Source organism: Neofelis nebulosa, chromosome 9 (assembly GCF_028018385.1).
Source record: "Neofelis nebulosa isolate mNeoNeb1 chromosome 9, mNeoNeb1.pri, whole genome shotgun sequence".
Classification (NCBI taxonomy): domain Eukaryota; kingdom Metazoa; phylum Chordata; class Mammalia; order Carnivora; family Felidae; genus Neofelis; species Neofelis nebulosa.
The window spans coordinates 36033761-36051549 of NC_080790.1; the positions used below are offsets into that span (position 1 = coordinate 36033761).

Sequence of the window (17789 nt, forward strand, 5' to 3'; positions counted from 1 at the left end):
GTAAATGGATGTGCTGTGTAGCTCCTTAAGACAGCTTTCCATATAGGATAGCTAGACTCAAGAGTACAAGGGAATGAATTATTGGTCCCTATGACAACACAGATGGATCTTAAGGGCTTAATGCTGTGATAGAGTGTGATAGAGTGATAGAAGCCACTCTCAAAAGGTTACATACTATATAATCCTGTTTATATGACACTCTGGAAAAGGCAAAACTCTACGGAAAGAACAGAGAGCCGTCACAATGGGCTGGAATGGGAGAAACGTTTGACTGACTACAAAGGAGCAGGAAAAGGGAATGTTGGGGGGTGATGCGCAAATATTTCTTTCAGGTCCTAAATGATACTCTTTGTGGAGCAGGAAGGAGTCCATAGTCCTTTCTTCACTGACCCTTCACTGAATTCAAAACTTGGGGCCGTGAGGGAAAGGCGGAGAAACACCGGATGGCCTATAAAACAGCAGTTAGTAGTTAATGAGACATGGGTATCTCCTGGGCGCCCTGTAAGAAATACGCCCAGAGAGCCTCCTGGAAATCCTTACTCGGTAGATTCAGGGTAGGACCCACGTTTCTCTTTTTAACAAAAAAGAGCGGTGGCTTCTGGTTGGAGAGCCCCAAACCCGGCTATCACGTCTAAGGTGGGAGTTGCTCCCAGGTCCCAGCCGGCGCTGGGAGCCGGCTGGGGGACTCCTCCACTCACGTCAGTGACGCACAGAGAAGCTTCCCTGAGACGCCGGCAACCTCACCCCGCTCAATTCTCTCCGGCCTCCAGGGCGCAGGCGCCGCTCGCCCCGCCCCGCACGCAGGATTGATTGCTCCGTGCGCGGTGGCCCGTCTGCGCAGACTCGGGACTTATCTTGGGAGGAGGGGCCGGGGAAGGGGTGGGGTTTGTTCTTTGTGGGTTCGGAGACTGCGGGGCCGCCGGCCTGTTGCGAGCGCTGCGCGCCAGTCCGTGACATTGTCGGGAGTGTCCCTCCGCGAGGGGCTGTGGGGCCTGGAGCTAGGAGATCGAGTTGCAGTGTCCCCGTGAGGCTCTCTTTTGAATCCCTGCTAGCTCCGGGTCGCGGAGGCGCACTGGGTACCGAGGTAGCAGGTGTGGCTACGGCCGTATCTCTTGGCGGTGTGGTCGTCATCATGGGTGTGGGTCTGCGGTGAAACTGGGGTCCAGAGTCCGGCCCCGAGGAGCAAGGCGACGGAGCGAAGCCAGGGGGCCCAGGCCCGGCTCGTGAGGGGTCTGAGAGCGCGCCTGAAAGCAGGGGAAGCTCACCACCCCGGGCGGCAGCGCTACGCGCTCGGACAGGAGTCTGGGTTTGACTGCCCTGTTCTGGGCCTTGCAGGTCGCCTGGGCGTCACTGCGCGGAGTGGGAATGCCCGATGTCACCTAGCTTGCTCCCTGCTCTCTGAGCCGTAAGGGAGGACCGCAGGGCTGCGGCTGCAGGACAGACATTTATTTGGACCTAGTGAAAGGACGTCGCCGCTTAGCCCCAGCTATGGACTCCACAGCATCAGGTTTGGCTCTCGAGGGTGGAGAGGGCCAGAAGCCCTTCTGGGGAGTTAGTCGCGGGCCAAGGAGGAGGACGACCCTAGGAAGAGGCCGAGGAATCCAAGGAAGGGGCAGAGCCTGTAACCGCCTTCCCTGTGGCATTTCCTAATTATCCAAGCCCGGGAGCGTGAAGTCTCCGTATCCAGACACCATGGTAGAGGTGGAGGGGATGGCCGCGGAAGACTTCCCAAAAGCCAGAGGAGAGCGGGGAGGGCTCTCCTGTGTGGGAGGGAGAGGGTAAATAATAAACAAACCCGTGAAGGAGTGGCCTTGGCCAGGGATCAGAGGGCAGTGGGGCCATTTAGAGCGTTGCCACCATTTCCTTTATTGCTTCATTAAGTAGTAAGATTCCTCCAGCCTTTCTAGCTCAACTGTGTGGAAGATTAGCAGTATACATGGGGGGTACTTCCTGTAGTCACCTCTTCACTAGTGTTGGGGACAAGGCAATCCAGGTGACCCATGGGTTTTTAAGCCATTTCTTTCTATGTTGAGAATCTCCTGTCCTTCACCAAGTGGGCATTTTAACTTTTCGTTCTTCAGCGCACATGCTCAAGGTCACAAGACTGGCCAGTGGCAGAACTGGGCCGAATCTCTGGGACTACCACCCCCTCTGTATTCCTTTATGCCTTGTATTCTGTAGACTATAGCACAGGAATCATCTCAAACTCTTTAGAAATGCAGACTCTCAGGCCCTCCCCCACATACACTGAATCAGAGTCTGTTTAACAAGATCCCCCAGAATCCATACACACATTAACGTTTGAGATGTGCTGACCTATGCTATGCTATGCTGCCTGCCATTTCCATGCTTTTGTTGTTGTTAGCTATGATAACTTCTTTGGCATGGTTGCGGCTAGTGTTTTGTTTGTTTTCAGGCTTTGAAAATAGTATGATATAAAAACCATATTATAGTGGGACTTAAAAAGTATGCTTGCAGAGACCTATGCTTGGGAACTTCTCAGGGAGAACTGACCTTTGAGCTGGGTTCCCAAGGATGAGGGGAAAGGTGTAACTTCTTTCCCTTAAAGTGTATATATTTCTTGGCCTTGCCCTGGGCCTTGTTTTGTGTTCTTAATCTCATACCATAGGCTATATTTAAAGTTCCTTGAAAGTCTTCTCCATGTTTATATTTTTAAAAGGCCTAGTAGAGGAGATGCCCAGTAAGTAACTCTCCAGTGGAATGGCTGGAATTTGGTGGTACTTCAGTTACCTGAAGCCTGCTGTGGCCTTTAGACAGGAGAGGTGGGGGAGGGTTTGTGCAATTCTGTCTCCTGTAGGATAGCTAGAGGCTGCCCGTCAGCTCTCTTTGACCCATCTCTGTCCCCAGAACCACTGAGGTGACATACTGACTCTTCAGGGGTTTCCAGCTTGGGGAATCTGGGAGCTGCAAAGGTCATAAGGGTTAGCCTTCCTTATGGCTCCTTTTACCTTCTTAGTTCTCCCTTCTCAGGACCCTGCTCTTTCTCCAGAGAGATACCCAGGAGAAAAGGGAACAGCCAGTTTATTCCTGAAAGCCAGGCCCCAGGTGAGTTGGGGTTCTCTTCATTATTCTTCAAATGATTGAACTATAATGTATTCGCCTCCTTTTCTCTGGAGCCTCTTTGTTCGCTCAAGGGAACTGACCCCAATTCCTGCTCTGCTGGAGGCTGAACCCATCAAGGTGGATGCTGGCCTCCCTGTCCCTTTCTAGGGCCCCCTCCTCTCTGCTCAGTATGTACTCACACAGATCCTTTGGTTTATTTCTGTCATGAGCACTGCAGTGAGTACCAAGTAATGTGAGGGAGCCCTGAACTTGAAGGAGTGTCACTACCACAGAAGGGGGCGGGGGGGAGACTCTGGTACCCAGGACGCAGCCCCAGTCACAGTAAGGTTGTGCATGGTTTGATGACAGATGGAAGTGGCACAGATAGGCCTTTCCATCAGGGTGTAGTAAAAGAACAACGAGCCTGGTGAGGTTCGGGAAGACTCATGGAGAAAAAGGGGCAAGGACATTCTGAGGGTATGGACAGGTGGGGAGGCTGTTTGAGGCTGTGTGCCTGTTCAGATGTTATCTTCCTGGATTAGTGAGAAGATAGACTTAACTTACCTCCTGGCTGGAACACTCACCTAACTTCTCTATGCATTGGGTTTGCAGTTGTGAAATGAGGGTGGTAATCATGTTAATGATAATGGTGGGGCGCCTGGGTGGCTCATTCGGTCAAGTGTCCAACTTCAGCTCAGGTCATGGTCTCATGGTTTGTGAGTTCGAGCCCGACGTCGTGCTCTGTGCTGACAGCTCAGAGCCTGGAGCCTGTTTCGGATTCTGCGTCTTTCTCTCTGCTCCTCCCCTGCTCACGCTTTGTCTCTCTCTCTCAAAAATAAATAAACATTAAAAAAAATTTTTTTTTTTAAATCACGTTAATGATAATGGTGAAAATAGTAATAGCCGTTATGTACTGAGAACCAAATATGTATCAGGAGCCGTTCTACACAATTTACTTAAACTAACTCATTTCATCTTTCAAACATTCTTATTTTGAAGAATGGCAACTGAGGCACAGAGAGGTAACTGAGAAAAGCAAGAGAGATAAAGTTACTTGTTCGTGGTTATCTAGCACATAAGGAAGGCATCCTGGTTTCAGATCCAGGTTGTCTGGCTCTAAGATCTTAACCACTCAATAACGCAGTTACCTCATATCATTGCTGGAGTCTTCTGGTAAATGGTAATTCCTAGTCAGCTTCGGTTGTGAGGGGGTAAACGGGGTAATGGTGACCGACTCCAGAATTGGATTCAGGTTTGGCTATAGTAGGCTGGATGTGGAGAAAATCAAGTGGAAGGCTGTGGATGCCAGGCTGCCTCATTTCCTAGCAGCCAAGATGGTAGTTTCGTGTATTGTAGCCTAATGATAGACATTTGTATTTAATTTTCTAGCCAGTGGGGGAGACCCCCACCAATAGAGGATTCTCACAGATAACTAGTAGGATAATAAATCGAGTTTCAACCTCTTTGGCCTTAATGTACACTATTCAGAGGTATATCAGAGAGCTTAATCTACAAATGTTGTAGGAACGATGGCCTGTAGATCTCAATGGCTCATAGTAACAAAGGTGTATTTCTTCTTTATGTTACGAATCACTGGTGGGCCAGCTCTGACTCCTCCACACCCTCTTTGCTCTGGGATTCATGCTGAAAGATCAAGTCTGCTCTGGGATGTTGTTATGTGGCAGGGAAAAGTAGTGTCAGAACCAGGAGATGGTTCTTCTGGCTTCTACCCACAACTCATTGGCCGAAGCAAGTCATGTGGCCAAGCCTAATGTCAGTGAGGTGGGAAGTATAAATAGGCCTTCCATAGTGTGGGGCGTCAGGGGAGGGGCAGTGAATACTTTGAACAAATAATTAGTCTGCCACTGTCTGTTTTCTTACAAATATTCACTTCCCTCCCTCCACACACAATCTCTCCCCAAGAGAGGTAACCCAAAACCTCTATTTAGTTACCTACTAAGAGCATTAAGATCAAAGTCTTGGATGGTGTGATGGCCTCAACATCAGGTCTGGATGTTTTTCCTCCGGATCTGGAGACCTCTGAACCTATGATGTAAAAGGACAAATTGCCTGAATCCATATATCCCATACAGTGGAATAATGCAGACAGGATAATCACAAGATAACTACAATTAAGAGTCCGGGAAGGGGAAGCATGGGAGGAGCCCAGCAATCTCAGGTCTGCAGCAGCTATGAAATTCCTCTGGGCAGACTTGGTGAGAAACGCTGACCTTGGGACCGGGAAGTCTTCTGGTTATGCCCTGCTTCTGCTACCTGGATGGAGCTCCTCAGGCCAGTGCTCTCCTTAGCTCTTGGCTCTGCCCCCAAGTTCCTTCTGCAGTACCCTCCTTGGTCACCTATGAAATGATATTGGAGAATAAACTCACTTGAGGGCTAAGCAAGTTTTTCATCCTACTTGAATAAATTGATGGCCCAAGGATTTTTCAAGTCATGAACATTCGGCGTAACTCTTGAAAAGGTCATCAGCTTTTTATGTATTTGTTTTCTGTCACTCCCATGTGTCAGCAATTTTACCCACAGTTCTTTTTTGTGGAACTCTTGGGGGTTTTCTTGAGAAAGCCATTCCTTTAGTCACTAAGCACTTCAGCTGCCCTGAAAGGATTTACTGGGAGCCATCTGAAATTATTCAGAGGTTTAAACAAAAGGTTTGACGACCACACTCTTTGGTCCTTCCATTAGGTTGTTAACCATCCTTTGTCATGTAAAAGCCGTATCTATATTGTCTTTGACCAACTGGGAACCAGAATTGGTTAAATCTCCAACTCTGTAAGTTTACAATTTCTGGATCCTTTCTTTTGCCTTCCATTTTTATTTTGCAAACTAGCCAACTCTTGAGCTCATTTCTTTTTCTTGAGATATTTTGTCAACTTCTGCCAATAACAACCACCTCACACTACTGATGTTCCAGCCTCTTCTCACAGCACCACAAATTCATTCTTACATTGTTCGTCTTTCCAGTTATTGCAGACAACTGTTTTAGCACACAGCTCACCACCAAATTACATGGGTTGCCATAGCATCAGTAACTTTCTTTACTTCTGGCTCTAAGCCAAAGTCACATATTTTAGGCTTTTTGTGATGGCAGAACCCTGCTTTAAGCACTAGTTGTTTTTTTTTTTTTTTTAATGAGTCAGTTTAGGCTAGTTATGCTATATTAAGAACAGCAAAACCTCAAAGACTTCTATCATCAAAGGTTTATTTTTTGCCTGTATTACATGTTTCACATTTTATTTGTGAAAAGCAGATTATTTGACTACACTTAGGTCAGTGGAACAGGAAATTCAATCCTACAGGGAGAGCCAGTGGATATTTTGAATAAATAATATAATCTATCAAAAGGGGTTATTAGAAGTGAGTTTTCCATATCTGATTATTTTGGACGGACTTATGTTAATGTAAAATTTTTACTTTGACTTATTCTATGGAATCAATGTCTAAATGGGATTTCTAAACATATTTTGGGGAAAGTATAGGAGTTTATGCTACATTTATCTGCATTTTAGTTCATGGTATGTGAATTATCATACAGTGTAAGTCAAATGGGAGGTTATCTCGTTGCTGTTATAGAGGGTGACAGGATACTTCTGGTTGGGACCCACAGAGTGGTTGTCCCTTGTGGAGACCTGGGATCCAGGGTCTGTCAATTTTGCACATTCGGGAATTGAATGAATAGGAATAGAAAAGTGATTAGGCTTTGGGGGAGAGGATTCATGGTAATCAAACTCATAAAAGACTTAACGATTCATTATAAGGCTACTTGGTACACTATCACTGAACTGTGTGCTGGGGTGGGGTGGGGGTAAATTATTATAAATCCCAAATTATTTGATTTGGATTTAGTGAAAGTTGTCATTAAAATCATAGGTCACAAGTTTCAATAATAGAAGACTATTGATACTAGTGCGTTTGAGAATGCAAAGTGTATAGCCTGTTATTTCTAGTTGATTCTAATTAAGTGCAACTAAGTTGAGGGTAGAACTTGTAGAAAACGAAGGAAATGGATTACATTTGTCTCCCTTCCTAAGCAGAATGTCTCTGTAGGGCTGATTCTCTTGAGACCCTGATTATATTTCCTTTTTTTTTTTTAACTTGTTTTATTTTTTATTTTTTTAAATTTACATCCAAATTAGTATATAGTGCAACAATGATTTCAGGAGTAGATTCCTTAGTGCCCCTTCCCCATTTAGCCCATCCCCCCTCCCACAGCCCCTCCAGTAATCCTCAGTTTGTTCTCCATATTTATGAGTCTCTTCTGTTTTGTCCCCCTCCCTGTTTTTATATTATTTTCGTTTCCCTTCCCTTATGTTCATCTGTTTTGTCTCTTAAAGTCCTCATAGGAGTGAAGTCATATGATATTTGTCTTTCTCTGACTGACTAATTTCACTTAGCATAATACCCTCCAGTTCCATCCACGTAGTTGCAAATGGCAAGATTTCATTCTTTCTGATTGCCGAGTGATACTCCATTGTATATATATATACCACGTCTTTATCCATTCATCCATCGATGGACATTTGGGCTCTTTCCATACTTTGGCTATTGTTGATAGTGCTGCTATAAACATGGGGGTGCATGTGCCCCTTTGAAACAGTACACCTGTATCCCTTGGATAAATGCCTAGCAGTGCAATTGCTGGGTTGTAGGGTAGTTGTATTTTTAGTTTTTTGAGGAAACTTCATACTGTTTTCCAGAGTGGCTGCACCAGCTTGCATTCCCACCAACAATGCAAAAGAGATCCTCTTTCTGACCCTGATTATATTTCTAAGCAGTGTGACTAAAGTATTGACAAGAGTGGGCACTTACTACTTCCAAGTAGTAAGGAAGATACGTTTCCTGAAGCAGCTTAAAATATTTTTGAGATGACAAAATCCCAAACTGGGCATTGGGATAGCTAGGAACTCGTGGAATCCCTTCTACATCCTAAGGTTCTACTCAGACGCCCATCCTCTCTTCTTCCTGGGGCTGTTAGTGTGCTCCCTAAGGATACAGCAGTGTCTTCTGTGTTTCAGGATCTGATGACATTCAAGGATGTGGCTGTGGAATTCACCCAGTGGGAATGGGGGCAGCTGGATCCTGCTCAGAAGGACCTGTACAGGGAAGTGATGCTGGAGAACTTCAAGAACTTGGCCTCTCTGGGTGAGCTCAGCTCCTCCAAAGCCTAAAGCCTGCCCATCAGGCCTGCCATCTTTATTTCATTGTTGTTTAAAAGCTTGGGGTTTCTAGGCCTGTTGGCTAAGTTTTGCCCTGGGGTTCTGGAATCAGACATTTACATTTTCTCTGGAGTCCTCATTCTTCATTCGTAGGAAAAGTCTTGCTCGCTATGAAACCATAATAAGAAGTTTCATGATTCTGCTCCTAATATTTTACAATGCCTATTTGTAGGCTTTCCACACCTATTTCTCCCCCAGAAAGACCTAGGGCTAAAGCCTTGGCCTTTAACATACCCAGTCATGATCCTTTTCTTTCTCTACCATCAGGGCTTCCAGTATCTAAACCACATGTGATCTGCCAGTTGGAGGAAGGGGAAGAGCCCTGTGTGGTAGAGGGAGAAATCTCAACAGGTGAGTGAGTGAGACCTAAGCAGCATCACACGTAGTAAGGATCAGCCCTGGGTAGGAAGTTGCCCTGAAACCTTGGTTAGGGGACCATCCTCTGAGAGGTGAGGCTACTTGTCAGAAGCCCTCCACCCACTACAGTATTTTGAAAAAATTTTTTAATGTTTATTTATTTTTGAGAGACAGAGTGCAAGTGGGGGAGGGGCAGAGAGAGAGGGAGACACAGAATCTGAAGCAGTCTCCAGGCTCTGAGCCATCAGCATAGAGCCCGACACAGGGCTTGAACTCATGAGCTGTGAGATCATGACCTGAGCTGAAGTTTGACACTTAACCGACTGAGCCACCAGGTACCCCAACAGTATTTTGAATACTATTAGGCTTTTGTAATTATCTCTAGTGTCAGAAGAAGAGATGTTCATTTTCTTCTCTAGCACTTAAGCTGCAAGTTGGGGAGGGACAGAGAGAGAGAGGGAGAGAGAGAATCCCAAGCAGGCTCCCCACCAACAGCACAGAGCCCAATGTGGGGCTCAATCTCATGAACCATGAGATCATGACCTGAGCCAAAATCAAGAGTTGGATGGTTAACCGACTGAGCCACCCAGGTGCTCCTTTCTTGTTCTTTTTCTGATTGGGAGCAAGGGTCTGACATCTGGATCTGGTCTCAAGATAAATATCTGTCCATTTACAGTGCTCTACAAATATGGCTGTGCTTCAGAATCTCTCCGGGAACTTGTTGAAACATCCAGATCCCCAGGGGTCACACAAGACCCACTGACTCAGAATCTAGCCTTTGGGAGCACTGGCATCACTAGTCATTTACCTTTTCAGACACTTTATTATTATTGTATTCATTTTCTATTGTTGCTGAAACAAATTGCCACAAACTTAAAGACTTTAAACTTATTAGTTTAGACTTTAGACTTATTAGTAGTTCATAGGTCAGAAGTCTGGCATGGGTCTCACACAAGATGTCAGCAGAGGTGTTCCTTTCTGGAGTGGCTAGGGTAGAATCTGCTTTCTGGTTATTTGAGTTGTTAGCAGAAACAGTTTCTTGCAGTTGTGAAACCGAGATCCTTGTTTTCTTGCTGGCTATAAACTGAGGAATGGTAACAGTTTCTAGAGACTGCTACATTCCTTGGCTCTTGGTGCCCTTTCTCCACCATCAAAGACAGAAATGGTGGGCTGAGTCCTTCTCACACCACATCTCTCTGACCCAGCCATGAAATGCTCTCTGATTTGAAGGATGCGGGTGATTGCATTGGTCCTGTCTGAATAATCTAGGATAATCTCCCCATCTAAAGGTTTGGGCCCTTAATCACATCCGCAAAGTCCCTTTAGCCATGTAAGGCATTTTTTTCTTCTTGTGTCATGTAAGGCACATATTTACAAGTTCTTGGGATTAGGGCATGGATGTCTTTGAGGGAGAATTAATCTTCCTGTCACAATTATATATAGTAATATAAACTGAAGTGCTGAGGGGACCTTGTGAGGGCATCTTCCTACCCTCTTCTCATCTTTACGATCTTTGGACTTACCTTGTGTACTGGAATCCAAACACTATTTTTTCAGGTTTTCCTAATCTCCATTCACTTGCTTATCACTTATTCTTGGTAACTCCAAAACCTCAGACATATACCATTCTTGAAAGAAACTGTACACGTCTCAGATGATATTATTATCATTATTTTGAGGTGAAAGAATTCACCTGAGGCAGACAAAGGAGATAGAAGTTTATTGAATACACTGCAAGGAAGCAGTGGGCAGGACAGCAAAGGAGAGGCGACAGCAAAGGAGAGGCTGTCTGCCTCAGATATTATTTTAAAGCTTCATGATCTTACATCCATTATAGGATTTTACTTCCTCTTCGCCCATGGAACAGTTAATACAAGCATGTCTCTTTTTCCCCCCCACCCAGACTGGGAGAAAAGGCCTAAAGCCAAGGAATCAAGACTAAATCAGGATATTTCCAAAGAGGAATTATTCCCCATAGCATCAGTAGAAAAACACATCAGAGATGAACTCTCCTTCTGCAAACTGAAAGCAATTTGTGGTTGTGATGACCAGTTAGAGATACATCCAAAAAAACTGGAGAGGCATCCGAAAGAAATGTCAGTCACTCACAAATCTACCACCCTTAGGATAGATCGTGAATGGAGTGATTTTGGGAGAAGTTTAGACTTAAGATCAGTCCTTTTTAACCAACACAATGTTCCCGTAGGAGAAGGATCTTATAAATCGGACACAGAATTCAGACAGGCTTCAGGAAGAAGTAACTCCCGGAGAACCCATCCAGGGAAGAAGCCTTGTAAATGTAATGAATGTGGGAAGTCTTTCCATTTCCAGTCAGAACTTAGGCGCCATCAGAGATGTCACACTGGAGAAAAGCCCTATGAATGCAGTGAATGTGGGAGAGCCTTTGGTCATATTTCATCCCTTATTAAACATCAGAGAACTCATACTGGAGAAAAGCCCTATGAATGCAGCGAGTGTGGGAGAGCCTTCAGCCAGAGTTCATCTCTTGTTCTACATTATAGATTTCATACTGGAGAGAAACCTTACAAATGTAATGAATGTGGAAGAGCCTTTGGTCATACTTCATCCCTTATTAAACATCAGAGAACTCATACTGGAGAAAAGCCCTATGAATGCAGGGAATGTGGGAGAACCTTCAGCCAGAGTTCATCTCTCATTGTACATTATAGATTTCATACTGGAGAGAAACCTTACAAATGTAATAAATGTGGGAGAGCCTTCAGCCAGAGTTCATCTCTCACTCAACATTATAGATTTCATACTGGAGAGAAACCCTACAAATGTAATGAATGTGGGAGAGCCTTTGCTCATACTGCATCCCTTATTAAACATCAGAAAAGTCATGCTGGAAAAAAGGCTGTATGAATTCAGTGAACGTAGGAAGGCTTTCGGCTGGAGTACACACATGATTCACATTACGCACATTGGCGAGAGCTCCTATGAGTGTAACGTATGTGCGACGACTTGGTTGGAAGACATCTTATTTAACATCAGACAGTACACGCTAAAGAGATGCTCTATCAATGTTAAGAGAGAAGCTGGGCTTTGAATCACACTATCAAACAGCAGAGAATCCATCCTAGTGAGAAACCAAGTATGTGTGATGGATTTGGAAAGGCTTTCGTCAGAGGATACCCATTATTCAACGTCAGACAGTTTCTACTCGCCAGAAGCCTTATCCATGCAATGAATATGGCACAGCTTTCAGTCACATATTGTTCAATCAACCAATCAATCAATCAACCAGTAAGTAAATAAATATCAGATAACTCATACTGGAGAGCAACTACAAGCATGGTAAAAGGCATCTGTAATACTTCTTCCTTTACTAAGCACCAAGAACACATATAAAAGGGAAGCCCCCTGAAAGCAGTAAATGTGGGAAGGTCTATCAGAGCTCATCTCTTCAAAAGAATCAGAGAATCATTCTTGAGAAAAACACTATGGAAATGGTGAATGTGGGAGTGCCTTTAGCCAAACCTCTTTCCTTTATAAACATCAGTGAACTCACCCTACTAGTTAGAAATCCTGGGAATGTAATGCATGTGGAAAAGCCTTTGGCAGATTTTCCACCCATTTTGCACATCAGGGAATGTGTACTAGAGTGACTCTTTGAATTTGGTGAAACTAGGAAAACCCACTAGTATAGTTCAGGCCTCAGCATACATTAAGGCTTCACTCCGTAGAGAAACCTGGGAACCTAATGGATGTGGGGAAAATTCCTTTCAGACTTGAGATTCCTAAAACAAGAGCTGAAAGGAATCTGAGAAATCACCTAGTCTGGTGATTTTCTACCTGGTAGGGGCTCTTTGTAACTGCAATGTGCTTTGCCTCCCCATTCGGTGAGCGGAGGGAGGTGTTACCATGTGGGTGAAGAGAATGGCGGCTGAGCGAGGTGGAGAGCCACCAGTGACTTAGCCCAACCATAGTTTAGAGCTAAGGAAACTGATCTTCTGGAAGTGCCATGCCCTGGGCTGGGCCTCGTTCCTTCTGGTTCACAGCTGTGGTTTTGAGATGGAGAGACTGAAGATCTTCCTGTACAAAACTCCCGTGCGCTCATTACACGTTGCCTTTCTCTAAGAGGCAATGGAGTGGTATTTTTAAAGTTTGAGCAAAAAGCAATTTTTGTTAGATCATTATGCTACTAGATTTGGGATTTTCAAAATAAAAAATTTTTAAACATTAAAATCATTAAATATGGATATTGTATAAAAAAAAATCAAAACTTCAAAAACATTATTCTAAGTGAAAGTAGCCAGATGCCAGATACCATGTATTGTATAGTTCCTTTTATAGGAAATGTCCAGAAATGGCAAGTCTTCAGAGGCAAAGTACATTCCTGATTTCCTGGTGCTGGGAGAGGTAATTGGGAGTGAATGCAAATGTTACAAGGAATCTTATTGGAGTGAGGCAAATGTCCTAAAACCGGATTATGGTGACGGTTGAACAGTTTGGTAAATTTACTAAAAATCATTGAATTGTGCACAGAATATGGGTGAAATTTATGGTATGTAAAATGCACCTGAATAAAAACTGTTTTTTAAAAATCTCAAATATACAAATACACCAACTATTGCTAAACTACTTTTCCTGTCTTGTCTGTTACTTCGGTGTGTCTGTGTGTGTGTTTATTTTCTGAAATAGTTACCCCTAAGCTTACTGAGTCTCAAGTTCATATCATGTTGCCTCTGAAATTTATATGGAAAAACCAAAAGCAGGAGCTGGCATAGACCAGAATAGTCTTGACTACAAGATTAGCTTAAACTAAAAACAGTCCTTTAACCATTTTAAGTCCAGATTAGGAAGCTGAGCCCAGACATCAGGGGATCAGTTCAAAGTGGGTCCATGCAGACAGGCAGGACTAGGGGTCCAACAGGCTGGCTAAGACAGAGGGGTGCAGGCAGATAGGATGAACAGGAGGCATCTGGACAGCTGAGATCAGAATGCCAGTCTAGGAACCTAGAAATCATGGAAATTGCTTCCCAGAGAGCCAGGTTGCACAGGAAAGAAAGAGCAAATTTATTATATTAGTAATAGCTTAGTTTGCTCTATCTGTTCTCCCAATGCCCTTCTCTAACCCCAACCTAAGTCCCTTTATATACCTGGATACCTGCGACTTTATAGCTTTTTTTGCTTAACGTCTGTCCCTCCTGTGTATCTTTGCCATGTTAACCATTATCAGTGTGCACCCATTGCCTCATCTGAAAACCTTTGTGAAGAGGACATTTAATGCCAAACTGAGTGAGGATCTATCTTCACTCAGTTTGGCATTAAATGTCCTCTTTGCTTTGCCTTAACCTCCTGCTGCTCCTGACAGAACCTCTGGTACAGACAAACTAGTTAGCTTGTCATACCTCAGACATGCCTCCACACTCCCCTGCCTGTTCCACTAGGCTGGGATGCCCCCTTCACTTATCTGAAGCCTGATAATCGGTCATAACCCTGTTCAAACACCCCCCTCCTCAGGGAAGAATTCTCTTGAACATTGATGTGAAGTCATAGCTTACTGATTTGCAATTGTAAAAGCATTTGTGTTTGCTTAAGGTTTTTAAAAACAAAAAGTATCTTGTCTTGGGATAGTTCTTACTACTGTTTTGATCTATTTAAATTACTGGTTGTTTATCAGTTTCCCACTTTCTTGTCTCCTGAACCAGATTATCAGCTGCTTCGGGTAATTTCTCATACTTCCTCTCAAATGAGCAGACAGTAGGTCATTACTAACCATGTGTTAATTTGAAAAACTTGTATTACCCACTTTTTCTCACTGCTTCTGACTTTTAAAAAGTATTTTACTGTTCAGATATGCCACATTAAAAATATTTATTTATTTATTTTAAGTGATCTCTACACCCAATGTGGGGCTTGAACTCACGACCCTGTGATTAAGAGTCGCGTGCTCTTCGGACTGAGTCAGCCAGGTGCCCCTGACTTCACACTTTTGTACTAGATGAAAAACGCCTAGAAAACTACCAGTTAAATATTTTCTTCGAAAAATACAATGTTGCTTCCTGTAATTATTTTTCAATTCAAGTATAGATTGGCGTTGTTCCAGTTTTGGAGGTGGGTTGGTATGTGTGTACATAAAAACTCATTGCTATTTTGTAGCGCTACAGTGATTTAACACACCAACTACTCAGAATCAGGCCAAACTTCACAGGTTAAAGACACAGTACTCCACAAGACTGTTCCACTTCAGCCATAAATTTGGGGGTCCCTAGGCTACTCTTCTGACCAGCTGGCTACAAATTTGGGAGTTGCCACACTTTTTAGGCTTGAAAATTCTCTAGAGCAAGTCTCAGGACTCTGCAAAGGGCTATGTTATGATAACTTTATTATGGCAAAAAGATACAAATCAAAAGCACCCTAAGGAAGAGGCACATAGATTGAGGTCTGGGAGCATCTCGAATGTGAGGCTTTCTTCTTCCCCAGGAACACATCACCTGCGGGCATGTGTGTAACTACGCAGAGTACTGCCAACCAGGGAAGCTCGCCTGACCTTCGTTGTCCAAAGTCTTCACTGGCGTTTCATTATGTTGTCATGGTTGGTTGACCACACAGTTGAACTCAAGCTTCAGTGCCCCTTCCCTCCTTGGAGGTCGGGCTGATACCACATGGCTCAAAATTCCAATTCCAACTACAAGGTTGGTCTCTCTGACTTGGTCAGCCCTCACCCCGAATCATCTAATTAGCATAAACTAGGGGTAACTAAGAGTCCCCTCATTAGCATAAACTATCAGGTGTGGTCTCAAGACCCGCTATGAATAACAAAGACACATCAGAAAATTCCAAGGATTGAGGGGTTACCTCCCAGGAACCAGGGACAAAGACCAGCCAAGTTCTTTATGACACAAGCACACACATTCAAATGGATGTGAAAACGTGAAAATGCTTCAATTCTTTTTTTCTCCCTTCATAAGTGTACTCTTTAATCCCCATCACCTATTTCCCCCATTCCCCCATCTCCCCCTCCTAGTAATCACCAGTTTGTTCTCTACAGATAAGAGTCTGTTTTTTGGTTTCTCTTTTTTCCCCCTTTGCTCATTTGTTTTTGTTTCTTAAATTCTACATGAGTGAGTTCATGTGGTATTTGTCTTTCTCTGACTTCTTTCTCTTAGTATTATATTCTCTAGCTCCATCTATGTTTTTGCAAATGGCAAGGTTTCATTCTTCTTTTGTGGCTGAAAAATACATTGCACACACACACACACCCTGCATCTTCTTTATCCATTCATCTATTGATGGGCTCTGGGCTGCTTTCATAGTTTGGCTATTGTAAATAATGCTGCAGTAAATAATGCATGTATCCCTTTTAATTAGTGGGGTTTTTTTTTGGGGGGGGGGTAAATACCCAGTAGCATGATTACTGATTATAGGGTAGTTCTAATTTTCTTTTAAGTTTATTTATTTAGTTTGAGACAGAGACCAAGGGAGAGCGAGTGGGGGGAAGGGCAGAGAGAGAGGGAGACAGAGAATCCCAAGCAGGGTCTGCAGTCGTGGAGAGTCGTGTAGAGCTCGACTTGGGGCTTGATCCCACGTTTCACTGACTGAGCCACCCAGATGCCCCTATTTTTAATTCATTTGAGGAACCTCAATACTGTTTTCCACAGTGTCTGTGATATTATTTGGGGTCTGGGAGCAAACAGTCAAGAAAGAATTTTTGAGATGTTTTCACTGCAAAAAGGTGGTTTTACAAAGCATGGGGACAGGACCTGTGGGCAGAAAAAACTGCACTGGGATTGTGCGGAATTTTAGTAATGGACCTTCTTTCTTCTTCAATTCCCAAGGACTGTCCCCTGGAATGCCTTTTTTTTTTTTTTTTAACGTTTATTTATTTTTGAGACGGAGAGAGACAGAGCATGAACAGAGGAGGGTCAGAGAGAGGGAGACACAGAATCTGAAACAGGCTCCAGGCTCAGAGCTGTCAGCGCAGAGCCCGACGCGGGGCTCGAACTCACAGACCATGAGATCATGACCTGAGCCGAAGTCGGCCGCTTAACCGACTGAGCCACCCAGGCGCCCCCCTTGGAAAGCCTTTTAACCCACTGGGAACAATTTGGATTGCAAAATTTAAGAAAGGACTCATCCTATGGTGCCTGGGTGGCTCAGTTGGTTATGCATCCCACTCTTGGTTTCAGCTCAAATCATGATCTCACAATTCATGAGTTCAAGCCCCACATCGGGCTCTGCGCCGGCAGTGGGGATCCTGCTTGGGGTTCTCTCTCATCCCCTTTCTCAATCTCTCTGGAAGAAGAAAAAGAAATGACTCATCTCCTGTAACACTGCATGATCTCAGTATGATCTATCAGATCTCTCCTGCAGGAAATAGGGCAAATGGATGGAGGTACACTACATCCAGGCCTTCATGGCTCTAAATCAGGACTCAGACCTAAAGACCTCTTGCAGAATGTGTCTGGCCACTTAGCCAGGCCAATAAACTCGCTCCTGACATACTGGAAAATGTTCTAAATAGGCCTCCTTCTAAACCCAGGTTGCTGGAGGAAACAGAGGCCATTCCTAATTAAGGGGATGGTAACCCTCTCACTGTTCCCTCCTAATAGATGTGGGGGCTTCTTATTCATTTCCCAGCTCCATGGCGATAATTAGAGCCAACTGTGATTAGTCTGCCTTGGGATGGGGACTTTAAGGAATATTCCTAGGCAGCTGCTGAAACTCCTTTTGTTTTGGGAAAGTACCTTGTATTCTCCAGCCCAACGTGGACTGCTATTTCCACTTTGGTGGAAAAAAGACAACCACAAAAATATGGTATCTGCTCATCTGTCTGAGCTGATGAGGTTTAGAGCCAGGAACTCTCTTTCTCTGCCTTCTGGCAGCACATCACTTCTTCTCCCACTCCTTCCGTTTCTGCACCACCTTGGGTGTGGCCTACATAACTGGTTCCTAGAACATCCTCTGGCCTCCAGCACCAATGGCTCCTCCTCCTCCCCTTGCTGTCCAGGAGCAAAGAGCACCCCTCAAACTTATCATTGCCCACTTTAGATATCCCCCCTGGTGCCCCAAGTAAAACAAACAACAACCAAAAAAAAAAAAAAAAAAAAAAAAAACCAAAAAACTGACAATGGGGAACAAATCTTAAGTGGACCTGAGTGGAACATAATT

At 44.3% G+C, this 17789-nt stretch overlaps 2 protein-coding genes across 9 annotated transcripts in view; one reads left to right on the forward strand and one right to left on the reverse strand.

The window, feature by feature from the left end:
* ZNF2 (zinc finger protein 2) overlaps positions 1–17789 on the reverse strand; it is a 64884-nt gene that overhangs the window by 41757 nt on the left and 5338 nt on the right. The window contains exons 2-3 of the mRNA XM_058686385.1: positions 5021–5109; positions 3648–3891 (exon numbers count right to left, since the gene is read on the reverse strand). The gene's annotated coding sequence lies outside the window, so the exon portion shown is untranslated. The remainder of the gene's footprint in view (positions 1–3647; positions 3892–5020; positions 5110–17789) is intronic.
* On the forward strand, positions 911–13256 carry LOC131484711 (zinc finger protein 514-like). Of its 8 annotated transcripts, none has more exons than XM_058683231.1 (6): positions 911–1091; positions 1336–1507; positions 2978–3066; positions 8094–8220; positions 8562–8645; positions 10555–13256. In XM_058683231.1, the coding sequence occupies exons 2-6, from the start codon at positions 1489–1491 to the stop codon at positions 11535–11537; spliced, it is 1302 nt and encodes a 433-aa protein (XP_058539214.1). In that variant the 5' UTR covers positions 911–1091; positions 1336–1488; the 3' UTR covers positions 11538–13256. The 8 variants fall into 8 exon arrangements, with proteins under 8 accessions (XP_058539214.1, XP_058539215.1, XP_058539216.1 ...); XM_058683232.1 differs by having other exon boundaries at positions 911–1084; XM_058683233.1 differs by having other exon boundaries at positions 911–1024.

Coding starts and splice junctions, on each gene's coding strand:
- LOC131484711 (XM_058683231.1), top strand. Junction 3,067..8,093: donor TCCTGAAAGCCAGGCCCCAG/GTGAGTTGGGGT, acceptor TCTGTGTTTCAG/GATCTGATGACATTCAAGGA. Junction 8,646..10,554: donor AGAGGGAGAAATCTCAACAG/GTGAGTGAGTGA, acceptor CCCCCCACCCAG/ACTGGGAGAAAAGGCCTAAA.